Below are 25,203 nucleotides of genomic sequence, written 5' to 3'. Positions count from 1 at the left end.
AAACAGTCGGGATGCTGCTTCTTGGTCAACACCGGAGCAGAAATCAGCGTCTTACCCCCGACGGGGTACGACACCCGCAACAGGGATCCAGGACCCATCCTGAAGGCTGCAAACGGTAGCACGATACGAACCTACGGCATCCGCACAGTGCAGTTGCAGTTCGGCGCCAGCCGGTTCACCTGGGACTTCACACTGGCCGCCGTGGCTCAACCACTCCTGGAGGCAGACTTCTTGCGAGCTCACAGCCTACTGGTCAACTTTCATGGGAAAAGGCTGGTCCATGCCAAGACTTTCCAGATGTTCTCCTTGGGTGAAGCCAAGTTGCCGGCCCCACACCTGGACTCCATCACGCTGTCGGACAATGAATTCACCAGAATCCTGGCGGACTTCCCATCGGTTCTGGCACCACAGTTCATGGCAGCCATCCCCAGACATGGAATACAGCACCACATTCCAACCAAGGGACCACCACTCCACGCCCGCGCACGATGGCTTCCCCCGGACAAGCTCCGCCTGGCGAAGGAGGAGTTCAGGAGGATGGAGGAATTGGGGATTGTACGGAGGTCAGACAGCCCATGGGCCTCCCCCTGCACATGGTGCCCAAAGCAGCCGGGGGCTGGAGACCATGCAGCGACTACTATTGACTGAACGAGGCTACAACCCCAGACCGCTACCCCATGCCGCACATACACGACTTTGCAGCAAACCTGCACGGGGCAAGCGTCTTTTCCAAGGTGGACCTCGTCCGGGGATACCATCAAATCCCGGTACACCCTGAAGACATCCCCAAGACAGCACTCATTATCCCGTTCGGCCTGTTCGAGTTCCTCTGAATGCCGTCCGGCCTGAAAAATGCCGCACAGATGTTCCAGCGGCTAATGGATGCAGTGGGACGCGACCTGGACTTCGCATTCATCTATTTGGACGACATCCTCATAGCCAGCAGAAATCGTCAGGAGCATCTGTCCCACCTCTGCCAGCTCTGCTCCCGCCTGAGTGATTTTGGCCTCACAATCAACCTGGCCAAATGCCAGTTCGGACTCGACACCATCGACTTCCTGGGCCACAGGATTACCAACACCCCTGCCCGCCAAGGTAGATGCGATCCGCCACTTTGCCCAGCCCAACACAGTCAAAGGCTTGCAGGAGTTCGTGGGTATGGTCAACTTCTACCACCATTTCCTCCCCTCAGCAGCCCGTGTCATGCACGCTTTGTTCACCCTGATGTTGGGTAAAGGCAAGGACATTATTTGGGACGAAGAGGCCGCGGCCACTTTCATTCAAGCCAAGGAAGCCTTGGCAGACACCGCGATGCTGGTGCACCCCAGAACGGATGTTCCAACTGCCCTTACAGTGGACGCATCAAACGCGGCAGTTGGTGGGGTGCTGGAGCAACTCATCAAGAGGCGCTGGCAACCCCTGGCATTCTTCAGCAGGCACTTGAGGCAACCTGAACTCAAGTACAGCGCCTTCGACCAGGAGCTGCTGGCGCTATATCTGGCAATCCGACATTTCAGGTACTTCTTAGAGGGTAGGTCTTTCACCGTGTTCATGGACCACAAACCGTTGACTTCGTGTTCACAAAGGTGTCCGATCCCTGGTCGGCCCGCCAGCAGCGACATCTGTCCTACATCTCCGAGTACACGACGGACATCCAGCGTGTCTCAGGAAAGGACAACATCGAGGCGGACGCACTCTCCAGGCCAGCTATCCAGGCCCTGTCCCAGGGGGTGGACTATGTAGCACTGGCGGAGGCGCAGCAGGCAGACGACGAGTTGCCCAGCTACAGGACCACGGTCTCGGGTTTGCAGCTGCAAGACTTCCTGGTAGGCCCAGGTGGGAGGATCCTCCTGTGCGACGTGGCTACCAGCCAACCTCACCCCATCACCCCGGCAGCCTGGCCATGGTGAGTTTTTGACTCCATACACAGCTTGGCGTACCCATCTATCAGGACAACCATCCGGATGGTCTCCAGCAGGTTCGTGTGGCACAGCCTTCACAAACAGGTCAGTGAATGGGCCAAAATGTGCGCACAGTGTCAAGCGGCCAAGGTGCAGTGGCACACCAAAGCCCCGCCGCAGCAGTTTGAACCCACCCGCCGGAGGTTCGACCACATTAATGTGGATATCGTGGGGCCCCTGCCAGTGTCGAGGGGAGCGCAGTTCCTCCTAACTATGGTAGACCGGTTCACGAGATGACCAGAGGCCGCTCCGTTCACTGACACCACTGCCAATTCCTGCGCCCGAGCACTGATTGCAACCTGGGTAGCATGCTTCGGGGTACCAGCCCACATTACTTCCGACAGAGGCGCCCAGTTCACCTCCAGCCTGTGGTCAGCTGTGGCCAGCCTGTTGGGAGCATGGTTACACCACACAACTGCCTACCACCCACAGTGAAATGGACTAGTGGAACGTTTCCACCATCACTTGAAGTCGGCTCTCATGGCCCGCCTGAAAGGGCCTGACTGGGTGGATGAGCTCCCCTGGGTCCTGCTTGGAATCCGCACAGCACCCAAAGAGGACCTGCACACCTCATCGGCCGAGCTGGTGTACGGCGCACCCCTGGTCGTCCCAGGGGAGTTCATACCAGCCCCAAGGGGGCAAGAGGAAGAACCTGCGGCAGTCCTGGACATACTATATGAGAGGCTCGGCAACCTGGCCCCCGTACTGACTTCACAGTACGGACAGATCCCGACCTGCGTACCCAAAGACCTGCAGAGCTGTAGTAAGTTTGTATTTGTATGGAGGGGTGCACACCGGACACCGCTACAGCGGCCGTACGAGGGGCCGTTCAAGGTGCTCAGGAACAACGGGTCCACGTTCGTTCTAGACATTGGGGGGAAAGAGGAGGTTTTCACAGTGGACTGGCTCAAACCGGCCCATGTGGACTCAGCGCAGCCGGTTGAGGTTCAGGCCCCGTGGTGCAGAGGCAGGCCGCCCAAACAGCGACTGATCCAGTCTGTGGACTTTGGGGGGGCGGGGGGGGGGGTGTATTGCCAGTTCTGGGGGGGGTTATGTGGCGACCCACCTTCCACGCAGGCGAACCGGCTCTGAAAACAGCGCGCACGTAGGCAGAGAGGCCAGCCACAAAATGGCGCTGGGCCTTCTTCTCCACCAGTGAGGGGAGAAAGCCCGCGCGCAGGAAGAGGTTCTGGTGGTGCACCTGTGATGTCATCGCCGCCCGGAGAGGGCGGGAACTTAACTGTTTAAAAGCCAGCGCGGCGAGGTTCGCATAAACCAGTCTCGAGTGCAACCTACCAACTGCGTGTCGTTATTTCTAGCTCAGTGCGTAGCCCATCGCTACAATATATCAAAAGTGAAAAAACAAAAATCAACATTCCCTGATGATAGTCTTTAGCAATTAAAAGAAATCACTGAATATAAATTAACAAATCAAGCCTTTTTGAGAATCACAATGTGTCAATGTCACAGTTAGCTGCCTCAGCTTGATCATTTAATTCAATGCAGACCTGTCTTCAGACCTTGGATATTCTGATTGATAGATAGTTGAGTCTAACTTGCTGAGGCATGGTGAAATAATTTTGCAAACGTGAGTATGAAAAGCTCTTTAATAGGAGAATGTTTCTTTGTACAGCACCAGGTATTGGGAAAGAAAAATGATGTGTCCTAAATTTAGAGATAACATACAATAATTACTCCTAAAATGTTTGTTGACTGATGCCAATGTGAGTATTTGAACCTTGGCTGAATCACTTCCCAGCTGCATGGTTTCTGTTAAGTATGTTTTAAAATATTCTGCAGTTCATACAGGAAAGCTTGTTCAAAAATAAACGGTAATGACAGCACATTTCTTGTGACCAGAGAAGGAGATGTTTGCTGGGTAAAATTTACTGCTGGTGAACTTAGTGTTTGCTGATTTTAATGCATTTACTTGGTAAACAAAATGTCTGAAATCAGAGCTGGAGACGTCTGCTAATTGGTGGCACATTTTTGTGAAAATACAGAATGATTTAACAAATAGTTTGCATTTTAAATTGTCTGATATTGATGTCTCAGTGAGTTTATGAAATGAACTTCAGGGACTGGTAAGGTACCATGGATCCTGGTAGGTGACATCAATAGGATTACAAATTGTCTCTTAGCCCCTGCTCACAGTTCCTGATCCTGATTGCTAGCTATTAACTTCCCCAGGACTTTGATGGTTAGAACTGCAAAGGAGAAATTGGTTGAGAAAAAATGGTGAAATATTCTTTCACATTTTATCAAAGCACTTCAGAATGAGACCAAATTTCCCTGGTTCCATGACACAATGAAAGTTTTTTTTCTAAGCAAAACGCTGGCTGAAGAGAGAAGTAGCAGTTTAGCAGTTCAGCAGTACAGTTGTGTCGCAGCTGTTTCTGGCACCAATTACCTCACAGCCTCATCCTCATTTTCACTGAACATTGTTGTTCACACATAAGCAGGCAGGGAATGGAGGTTATGTGCAGGCAGAGGCAATTAGTTTAATTTGGCTTCATGGTTGGCGCAGACATCTTTGCTGTACAGGTGACCCCCACGTTACGGATAACAGAAATTCATCCCTATGGAATTTATAAATCACCACCAAAAAATCTGAGATACGGAATAAAAATTTGCTCTCACAGAATTTTTTTGTCAATTTTTATTTTTTTTTCATCTCTCATTTCTTAAAGCATGCACAGACGATGTGGCTTCATGTTAGGGAAAATCACGATACGGACAGTTTTCTGGGAATGCAACTCCCCCAAAATGCAGGAGTCGCCTGTACTTTTCTATATTCTGTGTAAACAACTGTAACATATAAACATTTGCAAAAGCTATTGCCACCATACTAATAATTTCGGTTGATATGGCTGCCGTAGATCACACTTTGCAACTTTATGCTACTCCCAGTAATACAATTAAATACAGCAACATTTCCTGCCCTTCATCACTGTTTCTTGATGTATAATGTACTGCCAAATATTTGTGTCTTCAACCCTGCATTTTGAGTTGCAATAGAACACACTGTTCAAAGTATTTTACCTTTCAAAGAGCACTAAAAATAGTAAAATAAATTAAAATATCTTGGTGCACATAATTAAATGACTTGCAAGCCTTGCAATATGGTACAAAGTTTCAGCCTTTAATATAACCCATTGTGTTCATAAATTTTAATTACAGGTTTGTTTAGAAATTGGCTTTTCTTAAACAATATTGCTTTACGTGGCTCCTTTCTGAAGTTACAATTTTTGGGAGTTATAATTTTTAAGATCTTAAACTCTTGCCTCATCTGCTCCCTTAAATCTACATAAAAGATCCCTTGGTGCTGTTTTGAAGATGAGTAGGGTAGTTTTTTGTCATGTCTTGAGCAATATTTATTCCTCGCTCAATAAAACTAAAACAGATTATCTGGTCATTATCACATGGTGGTTTGTAGGTGCAAATCAACTGCTTCATTTTCTACTTTACAATACTGATTACACTTCTAAAGGGAAATGGAAATGGAAAAAAAATCTTAAAAAAGAAAATACAGGTCTTTCAAAGCCATTCAAAATGGTGATTTACAATTTAAGGTTTATGGTAAGTCAGAGGCATTCTGTTTCTGATTATGCGTGATGGTTTAACACTTTTTAAGATGCTACGGAAATGTTTGGTACAAGACTTATTTATTGCTGATGCTATATAAGTTTTCATTCTCTTTCTCCTTCCACAAAGGTGAAGCAATTCAGTACTCATTGCTAAGTGCTTTATGTGTATTTTTATGTTAAAAGACATATTTAAAAACATATGAATTTGTACTCCATTTACAGGCATTTTATAGATAGATTTCTTTATTAGTCACACGTACATTGAAACACACAGTGAAATGCATCTTTGCGTAGAATGTTCTGGGGGAAGCCCACAAATGTTGCCACGCTTCCGGCGCCAAAATAGCATGCTCACAGCTTCCTAACCCGTACATCTTTGGAATGTGGGAGGAAACCCATGCAGTCACGGGGAGAACATACAAACTCCTTACAGACAGCACCCGGAATTGAACCTGGGTTGCTGGCGCTGTAATAGCGTTATGCTAACTGCTGCACTACCATGAGTAAAATAAATTACATTGTGTCTTTATTATTATCATTCCTCAAAGAGATTACACATCCTAGTTATTACAATTATTGTGAAAGTTCATTTGAAGATCATCATAAAAGTATGAAATATTTGGGATCCGTAACACACACAGTGTGATTAACATTCAAACTTCCTCAACTGCCTTGAAGTCAAACCTCAAAGAATTCTATTGCTAAGCTTGTTATTCAATCCAACTTTTTTTTAAGCATGTCTTTTGTGCCACATTTCTTTGTGTGTTTTTATAACAGAGAAAAAGGCCATTTTGTCAAAAGTAACTTCTAGTTGTCTGAAAGAGCAGCCTACTCAGTCCCATTTAATGCCCTAACCTTATACCTTCTTCAATATTTCTTCTTCAAATATTTATCCATTTCTCTCTTAAAATATGTTTACCATTCTGCTTCTATTACCACTTCTCATAGGGTGTTTATGGCCTGACAATATTCTGGTTTAAATGCTGAACATAATTTGTTCTTGATTGTTTGATTATGAGATAATAGGTCAGTATACATGTAAAGTGGGGTTAATAGACCAGATGTTTTCACAAAGTATTTAAGTTGATAAATTGTCCAATAGCATTCAGCAATTTGGACAACAGAGGCACGAAACTGGAATTAGAACCAACCATAAGATCACCCATGATCTCACCAAATAGTGAAGCAAACGTTAAGGTCTGTGTGGCCTGCTCCTACTTCTTAAATTCTTAAGCTATCGAAGATTTGTGTTTAAAATGAAAACTATCTATGAACATCCAAAATTCTACTCATTCAAGCAGATGTTTGTCATTGGATGAACTACTCTGACAGATCTGCCTTTAAGTGTACATCTACATGTGCATTCAAGCTGCTGAGTGGGGCTCGAATGGTGAGTGCTACAAACTATGCCATCACAATAAGATTATTCTGACCTTGATCTGGTTAGAGAATAAAAAACACAGTTTGAGGCTCTGTCAATGCTCAAACATGGCGATTGCTATTGTGCTGAGTCAACTTTAATATTGCAGGCCATTATTTTCTTAATAATAATAGGAAACACAGACTTGAATGTATATAATGCCTTATCAAACTTTAAGAACACTACAACTTGAATGGTCTTGAACCTGAAATGATAACCTGTTTCTTTCTAAAGATATTGCCTGATACGCTGAGCACTTCCAGCATTGTCTTTTTTTTGTTTCAGATTTCTAGCACCTGATTTTCGATTTCTAACTTGCTTGGAGTTTGAAAAGTAGTCACGGTTACTTTTTGGTCAAGCAGCCCAACACTTACAGCAGTAATGGGGAAAGGATGACATTTTTGGCAATGTTATACTACCCTAGTGCTGAACTGATGCATCACCCTGGATAATGTACTCAAATCCCAACTGTTTACAGCTTTAACCTTTGTGTAGACCAATTTCCTTTCTGTATTCCTGTACTTAGCTGCATGGCAGCAGTTATATTATTGTAGTGTGTGTGTGTGTGTGTGTGTGTGTGTGTGTGTGTGTGTGTGTGTGTGTGTGTGTGTGTGTGTGTGTGTGTGTGTGTGTGTGTGTGTGTGTGTGTGTAAGAGGGATGGAGGGGTAGGGGCAGAGAAAGATCTCTATCTTTCATAATGGCTTTCTGGTAGGTATCTCGATTCATTCAGTGATTTCTGAAAGCTTCCTGTTGTCAACATGGGATGCACTTAGTGTCTTCTACATGATTTATTTTGACTGTAGAGGGCATGATGTAGATAACTTGTATTCCACAAGGACTCTGATGGACATGGTAAAAATAAGCTTAAAAATTACTTTGTCTTGGGACAAGAGAAAACTAGGTTAGTTTTAATGGATGTAAGCACTTCAACTTGAGAATATTGGCTCAGCAGGTGCTTGTTTTGGTTCTGTATAAATTACCTGTTGCAAAGGAGCATACTGTATATTTAATAAAATAGCAAAAATTCCAATAATTCGACATTTAGCTCACAGTATTTTGAAAAATGAATAACAGGGACAATGACAGAAGGAATACAATAATTGCTAAGGAATAGAGAAGCAGAGACAAATGATGAATGGCTGTTTTCAGACAGGAGAGGAAAGACAGTGATGTTCTTTTATATGGAGAGTAATGCCCTTGACCTGGTATTCAGGGTATTCTTTAAAAGTTAGCAAATGATAGGATTTTTTTTTATACTAATGAGTCTGGGAGGAATAAGGAAGAAACACAAAGTTAGTCACATTGCCCACTTTTTCCTCACACCAAGCTATAATTCCCAAGCTTAGAATTTGCAGAAACTAATCAGTTATATCATCTTTATCTTTAATTCAGGTGGAAAGTGTACTTTTAAGTTGGCATCAATAACATAAGAAATCCATAAAAAGGGAAAAAAACTCTAAACTAAATGTTTTTTTTGCGCCATTACCTGCAGGTTTTGAATATTTTGTCAGGGCTTAAGTCCTGATGTTGATTCTCCAGTTAGGTGGTTGACCTACATTTCCCGTTTGAGTTTCACCCTAACATTGAAGTTGACATATTTCAAGTCCTTCCAGGCTCAAGTTTTTCCGTGTTTCACTTCCCATGGTAGTTGCAATGTTGTGCCCAAATAAATGGAAAATGAAACAGACCCTTGCCTGTGTATCATGCTTAGCCTCCTGTGTTGGACGGATGTGTTTTGTTACCTGAATGTATCTCAGCTGCTTGATCGTGTTCCAGCACAGATTTTTCTTTGCCTATTTGCATAAATCCTGACTTATAGATTTCTTGGCCAAGAACCATTTTTAACTGTGTGTGTTTGTCTATGATCATTGACCTAAATTGGCTCTTAATCTCGATCCACCTTGATCTTAAAATTCTCATTCTTGTCCTCGAATTCCTCTATGAGTTCATTTGTCCCTATCACTGTAATTTTCTGCAGCCCTCCAACACTCTGGGGCCTTCTCACCTTGAATTCTGACCCCTTGTGTATCCCTAATTTTCATATTCCATCATTGACAGTCATGCTTTCAAATGCTTAATCTCTCAAATTTTGAAATTATCTCACTGGACTGGCCCATATTTAACTGTTATTCCTCCTTTTATTTGATCTTTAAAATTCACATTTTTAACCAAGTTTTTAGTCATCTGGCTTGATATCTTATAATTAGCCTTTGTCAGTTTCTGTTTTAAAATGTTCTTTGAAGCCCATTGAGATGTTTTACTATCTGAAATGTACTATATTAATACGTGTTATTGTTATTGCATTTGGATTTGAAGGCTTGTCAATCTAGCATGGTTTATAAACTGGTTGCTAGCTGGCTTAGTTAAACATGAGAAAAACTTGGTGCAGTTTGCTGGAATGATTCTTGCCTGGCTTCCTGGCTTTTCCTCCTATTTTCCCTGAAAATATGGCACCTGCCAATCCATGCAATCCGTGGCCTTCAGCTTGCCTGCTGGTTTTATTGCTTCTTGAATATCTGATCAGTTGTTTATCCTGACTTATCCTCCTATTTTCCCTGAGAAGTTCTTAACAGCTTAAAGATCAGCTTAATTGCGTACTTGTCCATAGCAGGTGCTTTCCATCGGGCTGACAAACATTATTGCCTTTTCCTTTACAGTGCTGAGTGCTTGACTCTGTGGTGAAAAGTGAAGAGAAACATGAAACTGAAAGAAAAATAAGCAAAAGGCAAAGGAGAAAGGAAACAAGACAAAGGGAAAGGGTAAGACAGATAAAAGGAGGGATACGCAACTGAAAGGACAGAGAAGGGTATTGGAAGGTACGCAAATGAGGGGGATAGGAGAGAATTACCAAATGAAAGGGAGGAGAAGCAAGTAAAGAAAGGGCAAGAATGATGTTCCAAAATTGGACCCTTTCTGATCTGGACCTGTATCTTCTTTTACTGCTTCCAGCTCTATCATCTCTGCAGTAATGATGGATTCACTTGATGTTTCCACATCCTGTTTTCCTTTCAGTGTTTGAGGCATTGAATTTCCTTGTGATCTGCCTTTAAGCTTTCCCACAACACAGTCCAATAATAGCATGCCTGGTGTTAATTACCTCAGTTGCATTCTGCACCCAAGCCACCTTGCCTGTCCAATTCCTCCTCCAAAGACTTAGCATTCTGCTTCCTGTGCCCTCAATTACTGACCTAACCACTAATGGATTAATGCTTTCCTCCTAGTTCCCTGGATGCGTCTGCTGCTGACAATACATTGTTTAATTAAACTACTTCAATTGATTTCAACTCTTGTTACTTAGAACAAACAAACAATTATTTTTATAAGACTATGTTGTGCTTGAGTATCAGTTAGGAAGGCATGATCCTTAAAAAAATGTAATGCGTTTCTTGTAATATCACCAAAAAATAAATTCCTATTTATATAGATCGAGATAAATGAATGAGTTTTGTGAAGCTGACTTCTGTTTAAAGGACTCCATTGTGCACACATGCCAAAGCAAACATTTATTGGTATTGGTTTATTATTGTCACTTGTACCGAGGTACAGTGGAAAAACTTGTCTTGCATACCAATTGTACAGATCAATTCATTACACAGTGCAGATACATTGAGTTAGTACAGAGTGCATTGAGGTAGTACAGGGTAAAAACAATAACAGAATACAGAATAAAGTGTCACAGATAGAGTGAGGTGCATTGCAGGTGGACAATAAGGTGCAAGGTCAAACAAGGTAGATTGTGAGGTCAAGAGTCCATCTCATTGTATAAGGGAACTGTTCAATGGTCTTATCATTGTGGGATAGAAGCTGTCCTTGAGCCTTGTGGTATGTGCCCTCAGGCTCATGTATCTTCTGCCTGATGGGAGAGGAGAGAAGAGAGAATGACCCGGGTGGGGGGGGGTCTTTGATTATGCCGGCTGCTTCACCAAGGCAGTGAGAGGTGGAGACAGATTCCATGGAGAGTAAGTGTGCATTCACAGGAGTAATTCTTGGAAGAAAAAATATTTTGAGATCTAAGAGAGAAATTATCAGACATTTTCACATCAGGGAGTATAATATTGAAGTAGGTCAAATTAATTAGTTAAAGATGACACCTCTTTGCAGACTGCAGGGGTCCAATGTGAACAGCCTTAGTTAATCTTAATCCAGTTCCCTATGACCTCTCTCAAAGCAAACCACAACTGCACTCATTACAACAGCTTAGTTTTTGGTCTTTGATGAATCATGAAAATATTTCCTTTTTGCTGTTTTTGGACTATATGGTTGAAATAGGTCATTGCAGACAATTACAGATCTAATCATTTAAACATTTATCATCACTGCCACATCAAATTAGGGGAGGTTTCAGTAAGGCTGAGATTTAATTGTTAATTACCCAAATGCAGAACGCATCAACTGCAATCTTGATTAAACTGACAATTATTACATCATGTAGGCAAAGAGACGTGTGCATGCTTCAATTAAGATCTGTGTTTATGGCTTCCACATTTGTACATATTGCAGTACTGTAGGAAGTACAGTCTTTTTCTTTACATTTGTGCAAGTGGTCAGATTGAAGGGTGTGCAGAACCAGGCCAAAAAAAACAACTCCTCAACAAAGTGGAAGTAGCATACATAAAAAATTTAATTTGTACTAAATGTACGGGGTTGCCCATTCTTTTGTTCTTCCTTATCAAGTAAAACTCAAAGCCTTGCATGATATGTAAAATTATGTCCCTTCCAAGTGTCGAATTCTGTTTCTTGGGAAATGCAGCATTTTTTTCAATTGTATTTCAGATTGCATTACTCTTTCACAAATTCAACATGTTTAGTTATTTAATTTAGTTGTCTAATTATTCAGTTAATGTCTGCGTCCATCTTTCAATTTTTGACCATTAGACCATAAGACACAGGAGCAGAAATAGGCCAATATTCCTGCAAAGTAGTTGTTTTTATGAATGTGATGCTGAATGGAAATGCCAGTTTGATCAGTGTTTTACAGCTCACCCTGCTTTATTGGTAGAATTGGTCAATGAGTTTTTGAGTGGTACATTGTGTCTGTGTATTCATTTTCCTAACTATTCATTTGTAGGACTTTAGTTTGTAATTCCTCATCGAAGGCAATTTCATAAGGATACCTGAAGAAATAAGTGCTACTGAATCCTTGCTACAATGGTGTACTCTACTGCACACTCCACCTAAGTTTATAGGTGAAGTTGCTTAATTATAAAGTCAATCTTCAAGGTATGGTTTTATAATCTTGCTGTATAATATTTCCCTATGCTTGTTCTGCTTTGTGCTGTGAATGTGTAAAGCACATTATTTCAAAAGGTAAAATGGGAGATTGCACATAGTGGTAAATTTAGAAACTGAAATTTTATATGAACAAGTCATAGAAATAGCTTTAATCTGTAATGTGATATGTTATTGTGGAGAATGTAATCTTACTCTGAAATCGCAAATTCATAATCGTTAATGATACAAGATGTATTTAATATACGTTTTTACTAAAAACAATATTTTCAAGTCTGCATGCTGAATTCTCCATTCAAATCAAAGAGGAATTAATTACAAAGAAAAATCATACATTAAACAGAAATACTGGTTCTTTTTGATTAATTTTTGTTTAATGTTTTATGGATTAATGCAGTAAAGTTTCCTTTTTGAGCTGCTTATGTTTCCAACCTTAACAATAAAACATTGTGCACACTTATCTGCTCTTCAGCGGTAAATTAGAACTCAAGTGCTCAAAAGTTGGTTTACATTCAGCAAATATCATGATTTTGTTTGATTCGTCAATTCAATAGAAGAGTTCATTTTGTCATTGGGTATTCAAAAAGACATTCTTTGTCCATTTTGCACTGTTATAAGCAAAATAATATAAAAATTTCTTTGACAAAGTCTTTCTTCAAAAACGAAGTACATGGATAATATTGTTATGAAGTAAGAATAGAAAATGCTGGAAATACTCAGCAATTCACGTACAGTATCTGTGGAGAAGCAAGTTGACATTGAGAATATTCTGCAACGTTGGTGACAAAAATATAAAATTGTATGCCTTAGTCCTGCTGTGGTGAACTTGCTCCAAGATCTACCAAGCTTCTAAATGTGCCACAGTGAGGATATGAACAATGTAGGGAGCTTAGACGTGGGGGCACCACTCAGATCTATTCTTTTATCCACCATTTTTTTTATTTTGAGTGGCTAATTCTGCATTGAATTTAGGTACAACAAAGGAAGATTGTACTGGAAGTTTGTTGAGAATGCCATAGCAGCTACTAATTGTATAAAGAGGTGTTTATTCGCTCTTGACCTAGACTGGTGCTCATGTTATAGAAAATGATGTTGATTGATCCTTATGAATGGTACAGTACAATTGAGAAAGAGATGATGAATAAAATGACAAAATAGTGGCAGTTCTCAGTGACTTATGCAACTTCTTAGCCAACTCCTTTTCCAAGCATCGATGGTAGATGAGTGCAAATTTGAACCCAGTTATATTGATCAAAACATGTTCTCCAACTTGAATTCAGCTACAATAACCAATTTTACATTAGTTCCTTTTAATTTTTTGTAACCTTACAAAACTTGGAAGTTACATTTGAAAATCTTGAGCCAAGATAATCATTCATTACTTTGTTTTGATCTAGAGCTGCTTGAATCCAATATAAATTGTTTTTTCTTCTTTTATTATAGTTCCACAACATATAATTATCTTAAATTCTGAAGACCTGTTTTTGTTTCCTTAGAAGTACCAAAACATGGGAAATTCAGAGAGCCAGAATGATGGTGAACGAGCATTTTCTGGAGATGAGCGTGCAAGTCTGGCACGAAGGCAAATGTCACGATCACTTCGTATTCCAGCTAAAACCTCACACAGAGCCAGGCCTGCTTCTGCAGTTAGAATTGCACACAGAAATTCAGAAACTAGCACTAAATCCAGCAGCACTCCTAGCATCCCACAATCACTAGCAAGGGATGACCTGGACACAGATAATCCAGGAACACATAATACTTTGGCAGAAGACTTTATTCACCCTTCTTGGGTAGTTAGGATGGGTAAAAGTGTGAGGCCTGTGTCTTACCATACAGGTTCTTCAGTTTCCAGTGACAGGCGCAGGAGTACTGTGGATGAACTTGATATTTGTTTGGACAAGCACATTGTCCAGGGAATACAAAACTTTGATGAAATAAGGTTGGATTCTAGTTCCAAAATAAAAGTTGGAGATCTACTTCCCCTTACTAGAAACGGAACAATTGTTTTAGAAAGCACAAATATCAGAAAAAAACGATCCAAATCTGCTGATATGTGGCGACAGGATAGCATGGAGTTCTCCCTGTCTGACCTTAGTCAGGATCGGTTAAGCAGCACTGAGGATCTGTTGGATAATACAGATGAAAAGGGATATGAGGGAAATAGATTAATAAACAGTAATTCAATGGATTTGGAACAATTAAATGGAAGCCAACGTGCCAACTCTCTGAATGAACTATATGGTCAGAAAACAGCTGGCGTGAACACAAACAAGACACGGAAAAATAGATTTGTGACATATTGTCGGAATTTGAGGGCTCATTCACAAGGTACAATGCATATGGAAAATGCAAATACTGTCACTTGGTCTGCTGGAGGAGATGCAAGTGTCCCTTCATATGCTGCCTCTACCCTACCCTGCAGGAAGTCTCATTGCCTTTCTGAAGGAGCCTCTAAAGGCCGATTAAGCCAGAAAAATGACCAGAATAGAACCACACATGTCAGAAGATCCAAAACAACACAGGTATTTAATTTTTTTTTTAAATAGGATAAAATAAAACCTTACATTCAGTAAAATAATTTATTAAGTGGTAATTCAGTAAGTTCATTGTAAACACTTATTGTGTTATGGAGTTAGGCCATCATCAGATCTACAATCAACAATGCTCTGAAACTGAGGAAATTATTTTGTTTTTATCTATTAGTTAACTGGCTTGAAATTTCCTCAAACATTTTTTTAAAGTGACAAAATTCAATTAACATTTACCAGTATGATTACAGCTACGATGGGCTTGTAGGAACCAACACCTGTTGTTTTGATAAAGTTCCAAAACATTATTTCTGGCCAAAATGTTAATTTCCTGCACTGAGAGGCACCAAAATGGATTTATTGAATACAACTGGCGCAGAACAATATATAACCCCTTGCTCCTGCACACGTGTATCTAATTTGAAGCTTATTTCATGTACACATAAAGATCTGATCACAACTTTCGGATAAACTGCAGATGGTTTTAAAAAAAAGAGAAAATCAATGTGTATGGTGCTTGTAGGCTGTAAAAGATTGCAGTTACTCATCATGAAAACTCCTTCAAGATCTTCAAGAAGTGTACAGGTCACAAAACAAACAATATCAACCATTTTTCTTTCTATACTGAGTTAATTTTGGATGTTATTTACCATTTGCCTTTGGTTCCTGGGACCTTTTACTTTTTTGACCAGCCTGCTTTTTTACAGCCTTGTCAAAAGCTTTGTTTAAAATCCATGTAGACTACATCAAATGCACTATTATTATTGACCTTACTTGTTCGTATCTCAAAATAAATTCAGACAAATTGGCCGGATAGGACCTTCCCTTAAGAAATTCATAATGTCTGTCTCTGATTAATCTGAGCCTTTCAAAATGAATGCTTATGCCATTCCTTAGAATCACAAGAGTTGTACAGTACGGAAACAGGCCCTTTGGACCAGCTTATACATGCCAACCAAGTTGTCTACATGAGCTAGTCCCATTTCCCCATGTTTTGCCCATAGCCCTCTGAACCTTTCCTATCCATGAACCTGTCCAAATGTCTTTTAAGTGTTGTAATTGTACCCACCTCCACCCTTCCTATGTGCCAGCTCATTCCATATATGTACCACCCTCTGTGCGCAACAGTTGCTCCTCAGGTCCCTTTTAATTCTTTCCCCTCTCACCTTAATTCTATGCCCCTTAGTTTTGGAATCCCTTACCTGGGAAAAAGAGTGACCATTCACCTTATCCATGCCCCTGATATACCTCAGAAGGTCACCCCTCAGCCTCCTGTGCCTCAGGGAAAAAAGTCAGAGCCTATCCAACCTCTCCTTCCAGTCTTGGTAACATCCTCATAAATCTTTTATGCACTCTTTCCAGCTTGATTACATCCTTCTTATAGCTGGGCAACTAGAACTGCACACAAATATTCCAAAAGTGATCTGACCAATGACTTGTACTGTTATAATATGACATCCCAACTCATGTACTCAGTGCACTGACTGATGAAAGCAAGCATGCCAAATGCCTTCTTCACAACCCTGACTACCACTGTCTCTACTTTCAGGCAACTATGTACCTGTACCCCAAGGTGTCTCTGTTCTACAACATTCTCCAGGGCCCTACCTTTTACTGTGTAAGTTCTGCCCCGGTTTAACTTACCAAAGTGCAACACCTTGCACTTGCCTGAGTTAAATTGACTAATGAAGGGAGAACTTAGCTGAAGTTTTCACTCTTGATTAAGTCCCAGTAATAAATTTACAGATGATTGACTAAAAGTGAGTTGGCAATGCAATGATGGAAGGACCAAGACTTAAGTGAGTTGCAGAAGAGCTGCATTTCAACAACTATTGCTAGATTTAGACTTGGGGACATAATTGGCAAATTGCAGCAGATTCACAGCCGCTGTGATGAATTTTAAATTGCAAACTAAATAGGTTTCTCAGGGAAATTGAATTACTTAAACATTTGAGGAGCAGGTAAAATACAGGTTTTATTTTACACAGATATTTGCATGTGCGCATGGACACAAATTTCCAATCAGCATGGTACTTTGTAAAGGAGTGGAGGATAAAATAAATGTTATTAAACCTGTAATTGCAATGCATTTGGATTTGTATTTATTTTGTTATTTTGTTGGGACTTTTCTATTTTTTATGTTGTAAAATCAATTGATGAACTCTGATATATTTTTCTACATTTTTTTTGCAGGATGTTACTATAGGAGATGGAAGTGAATGTGCAGATAGTGGTATTGATGGTGCAACAACAGATAATGACCATCTTTCCCGCTATTCCAATATTAGTGGTTCAATGTGCTATCCATCTAATTTTAATCGTGAGTTAATTGGTAGTGAGCTTGGCTCAGCAGGAGATGCACTTCGCCAGGGTGTGTATGAAAACTTTAGATGTACATTGGAGTCAACAGTCATCAACACAGAGAATCCAGAGGAAGCGGAGTCAGCCATGAGTGATGAACAAAGCAGTGGTACCCTCAGTTCCCCGGGACAGTCAGATATTCAGTCTGCAGACCAAGGCACTGTACGAAAAGCAGGCTCACTTGCTGTGAAGAACTTTTTAGTCCACAAGAAAAATAAAAAAGTAGAATTAGCCACACGAAGAAAGTGGAAATGTTATTGGGTATCTTTGAAAGGTATGATTTAATTTCTATTGATTTATCGTTTTTTGGAAATCCCATTGTTAACGTGAAGTGAAATTGAATGCTGCAGATCATAAATTATGGTTTTTTTTGTATTTTCATTTGTAAATACTTTTCTGCATGGTAACATATGCTTATTCTACATTTACCTTAGCTTTATTTTCATTTACTGCATACATCAAGAATTATTGACTCGTAACATGCCAGTTTCTGGATTGGATTGTCTTCAGTTATTATGTATTTTTGAAGTAATTTTGACATAAAACAATGGAGAATATGATGGAAAAGCTTGCAACTAATTCTCTGCTCTTTCTGAAGTATTTTGCAATTTTCTTCTATCCATGTTCGTTGTCCAGTGCCTTCTAAAACCTGTCATCAGCCCAAAAAAAGTGGGGGATAAGAAACGTGTATTAATCCAACACAACTTGCCTTCCCAGTGTCATTTACCAGTCCCATAAAACAATGCCTCAATAATAGCCTCAATGCCTCAATACTATCTGCAGGCAAAATGGAGTTGCTGGATTGTAACCACTTTACAGTTTCATATTGCTAAGTAGAATCTTGATCTTTGAAAGTTTTGTGATACCACCTGAAGCTGAATTTAGCAAGTTGGATACTTGCTGAAGAAGTTGAAACTTAAATATTTGTATTGCTGCTGCTCTTGTCCCATCCCAGCTATGCATTTACTTTTACATCTCTGTTCTGAGGTTGGGGAATGATGAGGTTCAGTAAGACTCACTGGAGACTATGACATTGATTGAGCAACATAGACAGCATTTAACGTTAACTCACAGATGCACACTGTGAGATATCAGTGTGTCAGAAGACAAAAATTACCATGGGAGGCCAGAATAAAGTTCTGCTAACTTCAGACCTGGAGCTTGCATCAAACATAGCCAGTGACATTTTACCAGATCCCACAGGTCACCATCAAACAGTTTTTACTTGCACAGTATTCACAGAAACAGGTTATTCATCCCAACAGTTCTAGAGACTGCACATCAGGATGTGAAGGAGCTTATGACACATAAACTAATTGTAAAGCTCATTATTAATTAAAGAAGGTAACAGGTGCACTTTTTTAGTAGAACAATTAATCTCTTCCAAAATACAGTATATATGGCTTATTAACAGGAAAGGCTGATGCAAGTGGGCAGATGAACAAGAAAATCACACCCATTATACTTTTGTACATGCCAATTTAGTAGATTTCCTTCCCTTACTAAGATCCAGGTTTTTCTTTTTGTTTTATTAATTAGTGAAGTTTGAGGCTTCTTGGTTAAATGAAATAGTCTCAGTTATCATCAGATACTTAAGAGTATTTAGAATGGCTATGTTGGAATGTATTGCTGCTGGAATCACTTAAGTTCAAGGAAGGGGATCTTGGTCTGAATGCACTGTGGCATCTTTGAGCTGTTCCCATCCGAGGTTTTCTGATGGGACAGCTGTGCTGTTACTGCTCTTTCTCCAAGTAAACCTCCATTTTAAAGACGAGCAGAGGGTACTCTGGTTAATAAGTTTTAAAAAAAGTGGGACATATGCAATCTAGCAACTGCAAACTCTTCTAGCAAAACAGGTAGCAAACAGATCTTGTCAGCATCCATCAGTAATCTTGTCAGTAATTATCCATCATCTATCAGGGCCAATTTTACCCTTGTAGCTTTTATATGGTTAAAATAATCTTGTTCATTTCCCCCTGAGTTGCTGCTGCCTTTTAACCAACCTTTCAGTAGAAAGGGTTTCTTTCAGCATAGGAGGCTTCATTAAATGTTGACATTCTGTATTGCAATTCAATCACTGCCAGATGCACCAATGAAACTTGGGGTTGTTAATCATGCATGGGGCAGGAAGAGGCTCAATTTACTTCTTATTTTTAGATTATTTTCAAGCCCAGAGGAGCATGCTACTTTAGGCTGCACAAAGAAACCTTGAATCTCTACCCTTGGGTGCTCTCACTCTACACTCAGCACCCCCACTCCCTCCCTCCCCCCTTGCCTCCTACCACCACCACTTTATGCCAGACACTGTTTCCCTCCATTTCTGGGGCACCTGCATGACTCCAAGATCAAAATATAAAGTGATTGAAATGGCATTGATGACTGCAGATTCAGAACATAGGGAGTTTTTGCAAAGACAGTGTCAAAGGACTTATAAAAGCAAGACTGTGGATGCTGCAAATGGGAAATAAAAGCAGAATCTACTGTAAGTACTCAGATCAAGCAGTATCTCAAAAGAGTTAAAGTTTCAAGTCATTACATTTTATCAGAAGGGTCAAATCAGCTACAATTAGCCTTGCTGTTTTTGAGATAGAGGCCATCATCGGTGATGATGTTCCTGTGCCATCCAGTGACTGCCCATCTCCTGGAAGTGTGCTTCTTTGGATATCTGGGCCAGATTTATTTGTAATTTTCATTGTGCAAGTTATTCTACTGTCCACCATTGAGGCCAATACCTGGAACTCCAGGAAGGGATTCAGCTTCATGAGAGGAAGGGTGAAATTAAATTGGAAAAAATACATGAATCTAAATACTTAAAAAATGTTTAATACAGCTGTGAATTTACCTTGTGTTTTTGGATATTTTGTAGAAAAGGACAGATATGCAAAGGCTGGTTGATCTTTGTTATTCAATATAATTGAACAACTAATATTAATTGAATTTAATTTAAAAATTATTTACCTTTTTCAACTTTAGGCTGCACCTTATTTTTTTACGATGCAGAGGGGAGATCAGGAGTAGACCAGAATTGTGTGCCAAAGCACATGGTTTGGATTGAAAATAGCATCGTTCAGGCCGTGCCTGAACATCCAAAGAAAGATTTTGTCTTCTGTCTCAGTAATTCTCTTGGAGATGCTTTCTTATTTCAGGTTTGTAGTCAATTATTTGTCTTTTCAAATTTTTCATTTAAAATGTTGATTAACAGTTCTCTGATTTTTTTTGTCATGAAAATGGACAATATATTTTGTTCAACAGTACATCTCAGTAATTAGACCCTAAGATTCTACACTTGTGAAAACAACAAAATTGAATGTTAAATTTGGGTTGTTGTTCCTTGTGCATTGTTGCTCTGAATTTATCCAGGTTATGTTATTCATGACTTTTCCAATGATTTTATATCTTCAAGCTGAGCTGAAATACAATTTCTTGTGTGTACCTATGAATCTCTTCAAATTAATTCTCAGACTCCTGTACAAAGAATGCATATTTGGGTCACACCTTCTAAACTGTTTTCTGTTCCAATATAAAACAAAAGTTGTTGGAAGTACACAGGAGGTCAGGCAACCAACTTCTTCCATCTCCATAGATGTTGCCTGACTTGCTGAGTATTTCCACTATTTTCTATTTTGTATTAGAATGGACAGTTTAGACTGTGTGGCTCAAATAAACATTCTTTATGCAAATAGACAAGAGTATGAGGAAAAAAATAAATGAATTGCAGGCACAAATTCAACTTGAAACATATGTTATTAACCATTTAAAATGTATTGCTGAAATATGGTTAAGACCAGGAACTAGAATCTTCCAGGTTATTGAAGATGTTAGGAAAGGCATAATGGAGGCAGAGAAACATTAGTGACTGAGGATGATATTAATGATAGAGGATATAGTGAGAGGGAAAGCAGGTAATGGAGACTTTATGGAGAGAATTAAGCAGGAGAAAAGAATTTAACTCTCGAGTTCTACAGAGACCTTCGTTATGGCTATGAAGGAGCAGTGGTCACAAATACAAATATTAGACCAGTTTTGCAAACACTGGGTGTCTTTATTGAGGGAATTTGAACTTTCATATAAATTGGGATAAGCAATGTCTGAAAGACAATGAATTTTTGGAGACTGTGAACATTTGTTTAAAGTCATCATATCATATTCAGTGCAGTGTTTGAAAGAGAGAAAAGTTAAACAATTAATAGGATTCTAGACTTGGGTATGGTTGAATTCTATATTATGATGCAGAAACTATCCACAATGAAATGGACTAATCTGCTTACGTGCAATACATTGTTGGGTAGTGGGAGGTGTTCAGAAAATAATTTACTGTGGCACAGAACATGATTATGCTCCTGGACATGTGAAATAAAAACAAAAAGTGCAGGAAATATTCAATGAGTCAAACGCCATTTGTGAAGAGAGAAACCGTCAATGATTCATGTCAATCATCTTTTTTCAAAGAGGAAGATGTAAAAGTAGTCATATTTAAACTTGCAGAGGAGGAGAGATGAAGGAACAAAGTGAATGTCTTGTGATAGATTGGAGATGGAGAACAAATGGAGGAGTGACACAGATTGGTGTTGAATAGGAGAGGCTGCAGATTGTTAATGTCTGTTGTCTGGGGGAGGACGGGAGAAAAAATCCTGCTGGAACTGTGAATTGCAGAACACAGCAGTTGCTGGAAATCTACAGTAAAGGAAAATACTGTGAAAGCCCAACAGATCAGAAAAGCATCTGTGGTGAAAAAAAGATTGAGTTATATCAGAATTTGCCAGGGATTATGAAGCGAATAAACACTGCAGATGTGGATTCAGATATTCAGCAATGGCTGCGTTCTGTATCTCATTTGGAAAGAAATTAACTTTAGTGTCGTAAATACAAGAAATTCTTTTAAGTGTGTTTTCAGCACTATGTGGGGTAGAAGTAGCAAATCATCACTTTACACTTTGAATCCTTCCCAAACTATATGATAGACCTTTTCTTGCAATCTCACACCACTTTGGAGTTAAGATGATCAGAAAGTGGAGCATGATTGGAAAGAGGTAGATGATCAGGATGCAGGGAGGAGATTGGTATGTTCTGCAGATAAATTCAGGGCAGAAGTCAAGAGGTTGGAGAGAAGATTTGGGCTAACATGGGGAACATCAGACATGATTGTATGGGCAGAGTAACAGAGATCCTGGGATAATGGAGTTCATTGGAGAGAGTAGAGTTCAATCATGGGAGTTGGGGGCAATTGCTCAGCATGGGAAGGGAAATCAGTACATTCTCAGCCTCCTAGCAACATCACAGGTTGGGATAGCAGTAGCAGGATTAACTCGCTGGCTAAGATGTGTTCCACTGTCAATGCATGGTAGCATCGATGGGGCATTGGACACTGATGCACTTCACTGCATACACCCAACTGCCTTTATCTGTATGCACTTCATATGCTTGGAGGACCATGCTCCAATTCATGGAAGTGGATAACAAGCACACAATAGTATATGGTAAGAGGGCCTCCAATAATATTCTAGAATTATTGTATTGTGTTGCACCATGCAGTTTATTTTTTTCTGAATCCAATCTTTTCCTTTACAATACAAAACTCAAAACTTTTGGTTAAAACTGAATTTTCGCATTAAATTGCATCTAAAAAATAAACTCAGCTCTTTTTTCCTGTAACACTGATGTTCAACTAGTAACCAATTATTAACAGTATTGACTTTTGTGCAAAAAGAGACTAATGCAGAAAAATATGGTGGACCAGTAAATAGTAAAGGCAGAGGAAAGTAATAACAGTATCATAATAGAAACAAGTTCTGTATAACATTTTAATTATAAATTCTGAAAGATTAAATGGTAATATGAAAAACTGTTGACAACATGGTGCAATACTGCATTTTGCGAAGTTGTAAAGAGAAAGCACAATTGTGAGAAATCTGAAATAAAAACAGATAATAGTAGAACAATGTAGTGGGTATGTGAGCTTTTGAAGAAAGGGAAAAGATAAAAACAATTAAAAATAAAATTAAATGTTCCAGGTACAAATCCTTTTGATGAAAAATTCATTGCTAAAACATCCATAAAGTATGCAAACGTTGCTCTTCTGATGTGGAAAATCTGCTCTGTAGTTCTTTTATATATACCATAGGGACAACGTAGACTATTTTTAACAAGTAGGTCACTCATTTCAGTGGAACAGTGGGGAAGTTGTAAAAACCAGGTACTACAAACAGTTTTACACATGACAGTAATTCCTGAAGGATTCCACCCAGATAAGACTGTAAAAAATTGTGAATGTGCAGTTTCAAAGGTCATTTGTTTTAGTTTCGGTATTCCTGCACATTTGATTTAACAATTCAAACCACAGTGGGGCAGGTTCACCAAGTGACTATTGCAGAAATTAATCACTCAAGGACATTCAGGTGTGTGGGGCTTACTACTACAGCTTATTTAAATTGTATCAGTTAATTACATTTAAAATGTAATGCAAGTCTATTCACAATCCTATGAACAATTATTTTGAATGGTACACGATACATGCATGCACAATTAAAATAACCAATTCACCTGAATTTTTGGCATATTAAAGGCTTCTTAAATTAGCAATATTTAGTTACGACTAAATACATTTAGTTAAGACGTACGGGTAGGTTAATTTGGGTTTAAAATGGGTGGCGCGGACTCGTTGGGCCGGAAGGGCCTGTTACCACGCTGTAAATAAAACTTAAAAATTTAAAATTTGAACTTAAAATTAAATATTAAATTTTAAAATTTAAATTTAAATTGTTTATTCAAGAGCTAACCACTACAAAACAGTCAATTTTCATAATATTCACTTTCTTGTTCCTTAAGTTTAGCTGAGTACAAAGTTGTTCTATATTTTTAAGCAGCCTTCTTAAATAAATAACCCAGAAAGAAGTTGTGACCACATTTTGGAAATAATTAATTGGCTGCAAATCGCACTGGGACAACCAAAGATTTATTGACAATAATTAGCAACATCTCCTTTGTGGAGACAGGAAAAGGGGGAGGCTATTTATTGTCCTTGAGCCTCTTCTGCCATTCAGTAATACAATTTGTGCCCTAACTACATAAATCACATATCCTTAATATCTGGGCTTAACAAAAGTATTTCAAACTTATTTTCAAAATAAATAATTTGTCCAGCAGCATTTGCTTCTCACGGAAGAGATTTCCATGTTTCACCACCCTTAGAGACTTGATATGTGACATCCAGAACTGCTCACAGCACTCCAGGATCGTTCTAACTCACATTTTGTCTTACTACAGCATAACTTCCACCCTCTTCTACTCCAGTCCTCTCGGTTCTAAAGACCAACATTCCTTCCCTTTTTGATTTATTTTCTGCAATTCCTTTTGACATTTTAATGATCTACATACATGGCTCCTCAAGTCTCTTTGGAGGTCTGCCGTTTCTAACCTTTTACCATTGAGTATTTTGGGTTTTTTTTAGGTCCAAAGTGAGCTCCCATTTGTTGACATTGAAATACAATTAACATAGATTTGCCCATTTGCTCACTTAATTATTAATACCTTGCAATTCAGCACCTTCATTGACATTGTGACATTGTCACTTTGTTTCATTTGCAACATGGACTCATGACTTGCTTTTTCATCATCTAATTTATTTATAAATGTGGTGATTAGTTATGGTACTTGCACAGTATGTGTGTGCTGCCACTTGAATACCTGCTCATTAGTCCTCCTTAGCTCCTGTTCCTCAGCCAATTTCTGAACCAGAACAACAAATTGCCTTCAATCCCATCAACTTCAACTTTAACTAATTCAGCCAGATTTGATAAAAACCAAGGCTGGCTCATCCTGATCAGTTTAAAAATCTCAAGATGTTCAGTCACTCATCCTTCATTATAGACTATAGTAATTTCCTGACACCATATATTTGTGTAGTTGCTCTACTGTTCCTTTATTTCACTCTCTCATTTTCCTCAAGTAATGGAGTTCCATGCATAATTTCCAATCTCAAGTTTCCTGAATTAAGAGAACTTTGGAAAATTTTAGTTAAGGCACTTGCAATGTTCTTACCTGCTTTCAGATGGAAATCATCTGGTCCTGTCGATATGGCACTTGTTAATAATAATATTTTCTTCATCACTATTAC

General features: G+C 39.5%; 1 protein-coding gene across 4 annotated transcripts in view; it reads left to right on the top strand.

Annotated features, from left to right (window-relative positions):
• Window positions 1–25,203, top strand: part of LOC127569772 (rho guanine nucleotide exchange factor TIAM1-like) — a 205,774-nt gene that overhangs the window by 64,305 nt on the left and 116,266 nt on the right. Inside the window, exons 2-6 of one of the 4 annotated variants that reach the window (XM_052014644.1) lie at window positions 9,627–9,728; window positions 12,038–12,189; window positions 13,695–14,723; window positions 16,923–17,364; window positions 20,064–20,236. In XM_052014644.1, coding sequence (XP_051870604.1) covers window positions 13,707–14,723; window positions 16,923–17,364; window positions 20,064–20,236 — 1,632 coding nt within the window. In that variant the 5' untranslated portion in view covers window positions 9,627–9,728; window positions 12,038–12,189; window positions 13,695–13,706. The other 3 variants (XM_052014646.1, XM_052014645.1, XM_052014647.1) reach the window with 3 other exon arrangements.

The sequence above is a fragment of the Pristis pectinata genome, chromosome 4 (assembly GCF_009764475.1).
Source record: "Pristis pectinata isolate sPriPec2 chromosome 4, sPriPec2.1.pri, whole genome shotgun sequence".
In the NCBI taxonomy this organism is placed as follows: Eukaryota; Metazoa; Chordata; class Chondrichthyes; order Rhinopristiformes; family Pristidae; genus Pristis; species Pristis pectinata.
This window is presented reverse-complemented; position numbering and strand designations above follow the sequence as displayed.